The 12487-nt window shown below is 42.9% G+C and overlaps 1 protein-coding gene across 1 annotated transcript in view; it reads right to left on the minus strand.

Annotated features, from left to right (window-relative positions):
• LOC126474409 (spondin-1) overlaps nt 1–12487 on the minus strand; it is a 646454-nt gene that overhangs the window by 233298 nt on the left and 400669 nt on the right. Inside the window, exons 11-12 of the mRNA XM_050101878.1 lie at nt 11163–11397; nt 1366–1627 (exon numbers count right to left, since the gene is read on the minus strand). Coding sequence (XP_049957835.1) covers nt 1366–1627; nt 11163–11397 — 497 coding nt within the window. The remainder of the gene's footprint in view (nt 1–1365; nt 1628–11162; nt 11398–12487) is intronic.

The following is a 12487-nucleotide window of genomic DNA, read 5'->3' on the forward strand; positions in this document are numbered from 1 at the left end:
TCAAATTCTGAAGGTGGCAGGGGTAAAATACAGGGAGCGAAAGGCTATTTACAATTTGTACAGAAACCAGATGGCAGTTATAAGAGCCGAGGGACATGAAAGGGAAGCAGTGGTTGGGAAGGGAGTGGGACAAGGTTGTAGCCTCTCCCCGATGTTATTCAATCTGTATATTGAGCAAGCAATGAAGGAAACAAAAGAAAAATTCGGAGTAGGTATTAAAATCCATGGAGAAGAAATAAAAACTTTGAGGTTCACCGATGACATTGTAATTCTGTCAGAGACAGCAAAGGACTTGGAAGAGCAGTTGAACGGAATGGACAGTGTCTCGAAAGGAGGATATAAAATGAACATCAACAAAAGCAAAACGAGGATAATGGAATGTAGTGGAATTAAGTCGGGTGATGCTGAGGGAATTATATTAGGAAATGAGACACTTAAAGTAGTAAAGGAGTTTTGCTATTTGGGGAGCAAAATAACTGATGATGGTCGAAATAAAGAGGATATAAAATGTAGACTGGCAATGGCAAGGAAAGAGTTTCTGAAGAAGAGAAACTTGTTAACATCGAGTATAGATTTAAGTATTAGGAAGTCATTTCTGAAAGTAATTGTATGGAGTGTGGCCATGTATGGAAGTGAAACATGGCCGATAAACAGTTTAGACCAGAAGAGAATAGAAGCATTCGAAATGTGGTGCTACAGAAGAATGCTGAACATTAGATGGGTAGATCACATAACTAATGAGGAGGTATTGTATATGATTGGGGAGAAGAGAAGTTTGTGGCACAACTTGACTAGAAGAAGGGATCGGTTGGTAGGACATGTTCTGAGGCATCAAGGGATCACAAATTTAATGTTGGAGGGCAGCGTGGAGGGTAAAAATCTTAGAGGGAGACCAAGAGATGAATACACCAAGCAGATTCAGAAGGATGTAGGTTGCAGTAGGTACTGGGAGACGAAGAAGCTTGCACAGGATACAGTAGCATGGAGAGCTGCATCAAACCAGTCTCTGGACTGCAGATCACAACAACAACAACTGTTCACTCACCTTATGCTTTGTCAAACGGTAGCGTGGGTGTCATATCATTATACAGTGTTCAGCGCCAGATTTTCACATGGTGGCCACAATTGGAACTAACATTTTCCAGCGTAAATCGGTTCCACATTAAGCAATTAGCATATCTACCAAGTTTCGCTGCCATACGATAGTTACAGCCCACACTGGATATCTGTGAGTACCTGAACTTTAATTATAACCACGCGGTGTCTGAAACACATTTCATTAATGATTGCAGGCGTCTAGGAGCCACTCCAATGAAGCGAATAGCCAGAGCAAACTTACTTTGCAAACTCAAATTACGGAATTACCTTTTGCTTCCTTGGCTGATATCACGCAGCTCGGAATGTCGCCCAGGCACTCGACTTCCTGCTCGAGGGGCACGTGCGAGCAGTCCCGCGTGGTGTCCACGGGGTTGTCGGACAGGACGGCCACCATGAGGCGCGTGTCCTCGTCCCGGGAGGACAGCAGCCTGGTGCGCGTCTTGGTGCCGTTGCCGCACGTGGCACTGCACTGGCTCCACTCGGACCACTGCGTTGTTCTGCAGTTGGGATCTTCGTCTTCAGAAGGGTTCTGCAGAAAGACATCGTAACTCACACAGTATTTGGAACAATTAAAGAACATTCACTTACGTATTCCGTAATACAACATATTACCTACATTTATAGAATAATTCCTGTAATTTCCTTCCTTCCTACCTTGGTGATGGTTTTACTACCAAATTTTTGTAAATATAATCGCTACAGAAACTTTGAAACATTGGGACTGTGGCTGTTAGGGGAAATAAGTCTGATCAATGGCGCGTCCTGGGATCGATTTCCCTCTGCTGTATAACAGCTGAGAGCTGTACGTGTCTAATACTACACTACACAATCACTCCCTTCAGAATGTTGTGTGAAAACATAATATTTTACAAATAAATAGTTTTATAGATAATATTTTAAGCTTCAAAAATATTAAAAAATCATAATTTTTGGTAACTACACTACTGGTCATTAAAACTGCTACACCATGAAGATGACGTGCTACAGATGCGAAATTTAACCGACAGGAAGGAGATCCTGTGATATGCAAATGATTAGCTTTTCACAGCATTCACACAAAGATGGCGCCGGTGGCGACACCTACAACGTGCTGACACGAGGAAAGTTTCCAACCGATTTCTCACAAACAGCACTTGACCGGCGTTGCCTGGTGTAACGTTGTTGTGATGCCTCGTGTAAGGAGGAGAAATGCGTATCATCACGTTTCCGATTTTGATAAAGGTCGGATTGTAGCCTATCGCGATTGCGGTTTATCGTATCGCGACATTGCTGCTCGCGTTGGTCGAGATCCAATGACCGTTAGCAGAATATGTAATCGGTGGGTTCAGGAGGGTTAATACGGAACGCCGTGCTGGATCCCAACGGCCTCGTATCACTAGCAGTCGAGATGACAGGCATCGTATCCGCATGACTGTCGTGCAGCCATGTCTCGATCCCTGAGTCAACAGATGGGGACGTTTGGAAGACAACAGCCATCTGCACAAACAGTTCGAAGACGTTTGCACCATCATGGACTATCAGCTCGGAGACCATGGCTGCGGTTACCCTTGACGGTGCATCACAGACAAGAGCGCCTGCAATGGTGTACTCAACGAGAACCTGGGTGCACTAATGGTAAAACGTCATTTTTTCGGATGAATCCAGGCTCTGTTTACAGCATCATGATGGTCGCATCCGTATTTGGCGACAACGCGGTGAACGCACATTGGAAGCATGTATTCGTCATCGCCATACAGGCGTATCACCCGGCGTGATGGTATGGGGTGCCATTAGTTACACGTCTCGGTCACCTCTTGTTCGCATTGACGGCACTTTGAGCAGTGGATGTTACATTTCAGATGTGTTACGACCCGTGGCTCTACCCTTCCTTCGATCCCTGCTAAACCCTACATTTCAGCAGGATAATGAACGACCGCATGTTGCAGGTCCTGAACGGGTCTTTCTGGATACATAAAATGTTCGGCTGCTGCCCTGGCCAGCACATTCTCCAGATCTCTCACCAACTGGAAACGTCTGGTCAATGGTGGCCGAGCAACTGGCTCGTCACAATAGCCAGTCACTACTCTTGATAAACTCTGGTATCGTGTTGAAGCTGCATGGGCAGCTGTACCTGTAGACGTCATCCAAGCTCTGTTTGACTCAATGCCCAGGCGTATCAAGGCCGTTATTACGGCCAGAGGTGGTTGTTCTGGGTACTGATTTCTCAGGATCTATGCACCCAAATTGCGTGAAAATGTAATCACATGTCAGTTCTAGTATAATATATTTGTTCAATGAATACTCGTTTATCATCTGCAATTCTTCTTGGTGTAGCAATTTTAATGGCCAGTAGTGTAGTTTGTTTTTGATTAATAATTTATTTAAGTATTTGAGGACCCGGAAAATACGAGACACGAAACTTAAGTTTTGATACTAGATGTCTTTTTAATAAAAACGCAAGCCTTAAAAGTTCTTTTTAGAAATATTCAGTATTTTAAATCTATACTTTATCCTATTTAGTCGCGATCGTTAATTGTTACTTAACTATTCGCATTACATTTAATCTTTTCGAAGATGTTCCATATTTTTTACATTTTCATATTTTGTTACTAAAATGTTAGTAAAGTAAATGCCAGGTTTATTAACACACATAAATCGATGCATTAAACTTTCGAGTGTATTTATTCTCTTGAACCTTCAAAAAGAAACGAGCAGGGGCCTGTAAAATGAAAACCGCTGAAGGGGTTGCAGTACCATTGCCCACGAAAGGAGATGTGTTCCCTATAAGGAAGCCGAAGCCCCAAACTCACCACTAGAGGGTCGCGACTGCACACCCACGCGACAGAGCGAGCACGTGTACGCGTCGACCGTCCACTGCAACGAGTCATGCTGAAAACAGAGGAATGGAGGGTTCAAAAGAAGGGGTGCAGTGCGTTTCCTGACAGCGGAAGTAGTGCGGAGAACGGAAACTCATCAAAGAACGACGCAAGTGTTCGAAGAGCACTTCATGTCCGTTGCGAGTATCAAGGCGTGGCACAAGTATAGCCTCACTCAAACTAACTGCACAGCTCACTGACGCTAGGGTAGCGTTCCCCTATTAAAACCGCCATTTGCAGTTCAACGCTGTGTTTGCACTTAGTAAATGATGTCAAATGTCTGATAAAACGCTACACACACGATGACTTAACAGGTTCACATAACGTTCATAAGGACACTGTACGCATGTTGTTACAAAGAGCTGTGAAAATGAAAAGGCTGGTTCAAGTTATATTGAAGGTTACAATTATTTATGGCCAAGATAGTTGAAGAAAAATGGGATAAAATTGTGGAAAGGAAGGTAGATAAAATTATGCCGTACAAAAATAAATTAAAGTCTGGGAAATAAGTGCAAAAGGCGGAAGCAGAATATGTGCCAGGAAACATTAAACAGGAACAGAAAATGAAAATCTAAGTGAATGATAAAACACTATCACTATCTATTACTTCATAAGTTTCATACAACTATCTTGAATCGATAACTTGACGCATTTCCGCTCCTACCTGTAAGAAGCGAACACTACATTCTTGAATAGAAATTTACTGCTTCCCGTATTTTGGTGGAGCCCTAATACAGAAAGCTACATCCTTGAAAAGAAATTTTCTAATTCCGTCTTTTGATGGAGACCTAATACAGGAAATCTTAATCACGAGGCATTTGATGTACAAGTGTGCAGAACATATCACTATAGAAATTCTGAAACCAAAGACACAATCAGAAGAAAACAAACAACACCAAAGTAACAAAACCGAAGAGACTCTTTCACATCATCGACACAATAAGGGAAGTGGCTACCCCTAGTTACCACATATGCTTGGCTGTGACAGGGCGTACTGTCCCTGAGGTGGTTCAAGAACTAAGGCGGCCGTTGATTCCAAGGTTTGTAATACTACATACTTGTAGTTAAATTGCTACAGTTTGTCTACCCCTTGTGTCAGTCTGTTGAGCAAAAATTCTTTAAAAATGTAATAAATAATTATAAGGTCTATGACGATTAATTTTCAATCAGCTCGTAATGCCGAAAGATGGCTAAGTTGCTAGATCTGACAACATTTGGTGACAGATCACAATATACGACGAATTTCATGACTTAAAAACATCTGCCAAATACACAAATATATAAATATCATGTTTAAGTAATGCTAACCATAGAGTGTGGTTCTCAATGTACTCTTAGCACGCCATTCTTAAGTAAATATCGTGTTTACTTGTACACACCCCAGCCGTTTTCCGCCACAATTTGCATTTTCTTCCCAGAAATGTTTTGTTGAGTGTTCAGTGCTGTACTGCACCTCACAGCACTGTGCGACATGGAAACACCATTAACGCTAAGGCTTAGCATCGCACATATACAGAGGGTTTATCACACTGATGCCGACTTTTTTCTGAACTATCAAGTGTGCCAGCAGGCACAAATAGCATGGAAACTTATGTCTGTAAATCCCATCTAACGTAGATTTCATTCTGCCAGTTGACACGACTCTCCGTGGTTATTCCTTATGCGCAAAAAATTAAAAGCTGCATCATAAATGGACTCAGTATGTCTGGACGACTTAGTTTGTAGGTCCAAGGAAGGACAGTGCCTCACGACGGACTTTTACATTGAAGACAGATGTGAAAGGGGTGCCAGAATGACAGGAAACCAAACAAATTCTCTGTACTCCTAGTTTGACATGGCTTTCGCGTAGAAGCGGCAATGCCCAAGAAACCGTAAATGTATACAAATCACGAGAAAGTTCAGTTTGTCCTCCGGTTTCACAAGATACTGTCTCCGGTATAAACTAAATGGCAGTTCCAGGGTAGATTCAGCTCGATCTTAAGAACATTAATTTGTATTTTGCGTAGTTCAAAGGTACAGGATCTGTTACTGATTAACCAAGAACTGGCTAGTAGCAATGAACCACAGAAACGGATGAAGCAGTGAAGTTGTTGAATGAGATCTGTTGCTGTGGTTCCACGTTAACTTCAAGTTCCAAAAATGTGCTGTAGGGCCTACATGATAGCTTACACGGACATTTGTAGTTTCGTGCTTTTAGTCTGAAAATTATATGGCTCTGTAGTCGAAATGTAAAGAAGTATTGTGTGACAATAGCGACTGTTCAAACTCATTGCACTTCCTGATGAGGTGTGAGCTGTCGCAGTATACACATTTGTGGTGCAAAGTCCCGTTTTGAGCTAATTACTTATGGTCATACTAGCTGTGATCCGCGGCCGCGCTCGCATATCAGTAGTATTATTATGATGAGTGATGATACGTAAGCTACTGAGCGTGCAGTAAAGTCTGCTGCCCTCATCTACCTGCCTGTTATCCGCATCTGTGCTCGCATATCGTAATCAAATGCAGCCTCAATAAAAGCTTTCACTTTCTACGTGTAAATGTATGACGCCTTGTAAGGTAACGGGGGATAATATGGAGCTTTTCCAAGTAGTTCGTAATTTAAATTTAAAGCACAGCAGCAGAAATAATATGTTGGACTGGTGACTTCAGTCAAAAGGTTTCATAGAAAAATTAAGTTATAAAGATATTTAGAACAACTGCAAAGTAAGTCGTTACTTTATTATGAAGACACCATTCAGTTTCGATATTTTTAGTGCCAGACAAGTATTTGTATGTCTCATATTTCGTGCAGAGATGTCGTTAAATGAAGGGAGAGGGGTGAAGATGTACCAAAACTTGGAGGTATTCCTAATTATGTAATCTGATAGCATGTCATAAATTAGTACTGATTTTAATTTTCCGTGCTTAAGAATAAAATTATGTATTAAATGCAGAGTGAAAATAGTGTAATGCATAATGGACATGAAAATGCTTTGTTTTGTGTTTTGATGAGCGTTGTAGTTCCGTTGCATAGTGTTTTTTTTATTGCAACGAATTAAAAATTGTGATGATAAATGTGTGTAAAATTATATAATGTATTTAGGTTTAAGTATTTAAATCTTATAAAGATTGTAAACGACTTGTGGCCATATTTAGGAATTATTTTGATTAATGTAGTGTCACGTGACCCGACTCAGGACTGGGGATATGAGCAGGAAAATGAGGTCTTTGTCCGTTGTCCGTTGTGGTGGTAAGTTCGAAGGGGCAAAGTGTCGCGAGTGTAAGCATGGTCGCCAGTGTATGCGAATAAACTGTGAAGGAACAGCGTGAGAGTGTGCAGGTGCGAGACAATAAACCATGTGTACGAATTGCACCGATTATTATTAATTATCCAGATCAGATTTATTGTGAACTTTAACATGCATGGCCAAAAAGTTAGAAGTGTTTTTTCAAATAAATAAGTTTCAATCTGAACTTGTACAGTGTACTTCATTTTGCGCAAGGTTGTGGTATAGACAATTGTGTATTCAATTCACTGCTGTTCAAAGGCTAGCCAATATGACTCAGTATTAGGGGCACAAATGCAGCCGTTCACTGCCAACCCCCTTTGCAGATGAGTCACGTGAAAAATAGGTAGTGAACGAGCCCGAGTACAGTTGCAGCCTCCCTGTTTGCCATACAGCATTTAAATGACGCCGTCGTTGTGAGCCTTCAAACACCTCAGAAGTTATAAGAGACACGTGACTCACAGTGGCTAAAATACGACGAGTTTGTGATTGATATTAGTATGGAATTATGGATTAAACACGATGAGGTTTGTATAAGCTTTGTATTCATTACGATGAATCGTCTTATGCAGAAAATATCGAACAATGAAAGCATTTTCAGAAATATGCGTAAGTTCAAAAGTCCAAGAGTAAATAGCTTTTTCGATAGAGTGATTATTATTATTTCGTATTTCGAGTTATGTTCTTCCAATCAGTAAATATCTTGTATTACACACCTTCCTCACCGTTCAAGCTATCACCGTACCAAATTTCATCAAAATCGGTTCAGCGGTTTAGTCGTGAAAGCGTAACACACAGAGTTATTTAACATTTATAATACTAGTGTGGATTACACGAATCATGTTTACAATATCTCGTTGTAGTGTGGAACAAAAATTACACACTTCCTCAGTGAAAATATGTCCAGATGCTGAACATTTAAATGAAAAGTTTTTCGATTTAATTTATGTAATACTTAGTGTGCCTGTGAGGAAATGAAATCACACACACACACACACACACACACACACACACACACACACAGAGAGAGAGAGAGAGAGAGAGAGAGAGAGAGAGAGAGCTTGCATCTTTCTGTGTCAGTCTTGTCATTTCGTGAATAATGAATTTGTATTCCTACTTACGTGCAAGAGTACAACGGAGCCAGCTGATAGGTGAACATTTGATGTGCGCCTTTGTACGACATTATTGTCGGGCCATTCTTTTTCTCTAATATCCCCAATGTACAGCGCATATTACAAATGTCTTCTGTTTATTAATTGCTTGAAGATCAGGTAAATGTATTTTTCAACACGAGAGGACGTCGTCTGCTTTGAGTGTGGCAATCCGTCCCTACCTTGGTATAATTCCCTTAAACGGTCGATTGGTCGTTGTGGTCGGATATCTCTGCGTCTGCGCCTTTCTGAAATATTTTTCTATGATGCTGTGTCAAGGACAATACGAATAAAATTCCTGTGACTGAAACTCCGAAAAGGAAGTTATCCACAGCCATTGGACAATACGTTGTGGCCTCTTGTACTAAGGCTGATAATTGATTTGACATAAGTAACTACGAATACTTTGAGGCTTATTGATGTTCTTGATCAGAATTCTGATACCAGTTTACCTATTTTTATACACTGCCGGGAAAAAGTAGTACATCTGGAAAGACGACGTCGATTTTGATCCGATGATGGCATGACTCTGAGGGATGGTAGATGTATTAATAATGGCTTCAGCGACGTCCGCTATCAGATAGCGTATTGGCATGGCTACCAGAGAGCCATCTGTGTCTACACTTTAACAGGAAATGCTCACAGCCAAAAGACTCAGTGTGGTACAAAGATGTGAAGCAGGCACGTAACCTTGCCACAGAGACGCACGTACTCTTGCTACAGCCAACTGGGGGCGAGTTTGAAAGGGTCAGATTGTGGCCGTCCGAGTGGCTGGGTGGTTCTTTTGGAGAGCTGCCACGCAAGTTGGACGTGCTGCGTCGATTGTGCAACGATGCTGGTACCAGTGCTAATATGAACATTCTCAACACCCGTAGACGAGGTTCTGGACGTCCACGCAGGACCGTAACGGCAGCAGTGGCAGATCGTACATCTGCCACAGCACATATAAGAAGCTTTGAGAGACCAGACGTGCCAAAATGGTCTGTTGCGAACCAACGCCTCTAGCTCTTCTCCCACTCACGCCACAGCATTGACGTGTACGGCTCAACTGGTGCCGTCAGAGGATCACTTGGAAGATGGAATGACGCTCCGTGGTCTTCAGCGATGAAAGCAGATTCTGCCTGCACACAAGTGATACTCGTTTGCGCGTACGACGTAGACCTGGTGAGCCCTGTCTCGTAGAGTGCATTCGTCCAAGACACAGTGGCACCATCCCAGGACTTACTGTTTGGGGTGCGATAAGCTACAACTCTCGTTCGCCTTTGGTATTTATGGAGGGGATTGTATGTATTGTATTGCATGTTAACCGGGGACCTAGAAACGACGGAGACGCTCCGTCCCCACCACAGCCGCAGTGGTCCAACACCATACGACGACTACTGAAGTCCACTTCACCCCTCCACCGCCCCACACCGAATCCAGGGTTATTGTGCGGTTCGGCCCCCGGTGGACCCCCCAGGGAACGTCTCACACCAGACGAATGTAGCCCCTATGTTTGCGTGGTAGAGTAATGGTGGTGTACGCGTATGTGGAGAACTTGTTTGCGCAGCAATCGTCGACATAGTGTAACTGATGCGGAATAAGGGGAACCAGTCCGCATTCGCCGAGGCAGATGGAAAACTGCCTAAAAACCATCCACAGACTGGCCGGTTCACCGGACCTCGACACAAATCCGCCAGGCGGATTCGTTCCGGGGACCAGGCGCTCCTTCCCAGTCCGGAAAGCCGTGCACTAGACCGCACGGTCAACCGGGCGGGCTTCTGGCGGGGGATGCTATCCGGCGCTCGGTACCTGTAGAATGTCGTTAGACTCGCTCTTCTACCTACCAGCAGGAAGGTGATGTGTTGTTTCAACAGGATAATGCTCGCCCACACACTACCCGCGAAACTCAGTGTGCTCTACAGGACGTGCAGCAACTTCTGACACCTAAACGATCTCCGGACTTGTCTCCAATGGAGCATATGTGGGATATGATGGGACGAGAAGTGACTCGTGCGACTCGTCATCCAACAACTCTTACAGAACTATGTGAACAGGCCGAGCGGACGTGGCATAGCGTATCCCAGGACAGTATTCGCCATCCGCACCATCCACTGGATGTCAGAGTCGGTGGCTGTGTTGCCGACTGTGGAGGCTACACCACGTACTCACACGGGTGTTTCAGCATGGGTCGGTGTCTGGTAGGCCGGCCGCGGAGGCCGACCGGTTCTAGGTGCTTCACTCCAGAACCGCGCGACTGCTACGGTCGCAGGTTCGAATCCTGCCTCGGGCATGGATGTGTGTGATGTCCTTAGGTTAGTTAGGTTTAATTAGTTCTAAGTTCTAGGCGACTGATGACCTCAGAAGTTAAGTCGCATAGTGCTCAGAGCCATTTTGAACCGTTTAAGTCCCATAGTGCTCAGAGCCATTTTTAATGTCTTGTGCCTCAGAACCGCGTATGTTATTAATCTGTAAATGTCATCATTTCAAGTACTTCATGTGCACTGTTGCAACAATACATCTTGACTGAATTGGAAACCTCTAAAAGGATGTACTAATTTCCTTTATTTTAATTTTTTTAACTTTTTGCGGCCGAATATTTCTAACAGGATAGATCACATTGCTAAGATTTCTGCTCGAGTGCCCTGTATAGTTCAGGAGACAAAGTAACACGAAACTGAGGCACCATATGCATGAAGGTCATTTTAAGCTCGAGTAACATAAGTAAACAGTAGCATCAAAATAATTGTTAAGTAAAACTAGAGAACTGATTTTGAAAAGCATAGAAAATGGTTTGTTGACGGAGTACTCACATTTAGAAACTCTTCCTCCTCTTCAGAAGTGGTGCTGCAGTCGTCAGATTCCTTGCCGAAGCAGGCGATGGTCTGTTGCAGCTTGGGGGCGTTTCTCTGCACTTTGCACTTCTTCTGGTAGTGCGAGTGTTTGTACTGGCGGCTCCTCATCTGGGCGCCCGGGCCGCACTTGTTGCTACATCCCGACCATTCAGACCACTCAGAGAGTTCACACTCCCACTCCTGGGGCTGGGACCTGGTGGGCGAGACAAACAAACGTTACGGCTGCCGAGTCTTCCGTGCTGGAGCCCGTGGATAACAACTATTCGGTTAACTTGCTGCGCCAGATTTGGCTAAAATATCAAGATTTATATGACTGCCTTCACCAAAGCTTTCAGGGGCTAAATCTGACTTACAAGGGGTGGGTCGGTAAGCCATGTTAATCAAGTTTTGCAAAGACGATCCATACTCAAAATAGAGAGACTCGTGTTTCGGCTTTTTGCCCAACACTCCCTAGTTTTTATAAAAATCGAGGTCGGGGTAGATGCCGGAAAATGCAAATACTGTACATCAAAAGATCGTCTGAGAACAAACATTTTCATTAATATAGTATGGGGTCCAAAGTTAATACCGTCGAATAACTGACGTTTTTATGTTTTCATCGTATAACTAGGATACCCCTCATTCTATATGTAACAGATCGAGCTTGGAGGTCCAGCGATCAAGGCATTAGACTACCGAACTACTGGTCCATTTTCAATTCATGGCCGTGATTTTACTTCATTCGAATTTTTTTGTGTATCTGATAATATTCTGTTAATGCCAATAGTTTCCTTTGCCGTTTCTTGAAGTAAGATATCGAAAAATGTGATAAATAATCAAATGAGTATACTTAATGTACTGACAGTTTTTTCAACGTGATACATAGTGCAAAAATACACCTAAACTGTATTATTACGTACTCCTAGCTGACTGTCTATTCTTGAGCGTTATTGCAAGCAGTGGGATGAAACTTTTCACAGAAATAGGTAAAACACAAATCCTTCTTGCACCATGCGCAAGACAGGAAGAAAGTTTTGCCGCATTGTCGTTTTCCAGTGAATTGAAATACATATCTGATTTACGTTGTTGAAAACAAACCTATCAGATATTAATTTGGATGAGAACTAAGCGGATAAAAGCATATCTTGAAAAGACAGGCGCAGTCAGTTGGCTATTGAACGCCGCATGAATTTTGATAGCATTTTACCTATCCTGTAATTCTCTGCTCTGCTGTGATGTCACATGGTCAGCAACTATAAAAATAACGAATGCAAAATAGTTAAGACCAAGAATCGAATACGGGC

Source organism: Schistocerca serialis, chromosome 4 (genome assembly GCF_023864345.2).
Source record: "Schistocerca serialis cubense isolate TAMUIC-IGC-003099 chromosome 4, iqSchSeri2.2, whole genome shotgun sequence".
Classification (NCBI taxonomy): domain Eukaryota; kingdom Metazoa; phylum Arthropoda; class Insecta; order Orthoptera; family Acrididae; genus Schistocerca; species Schistocerca serialis.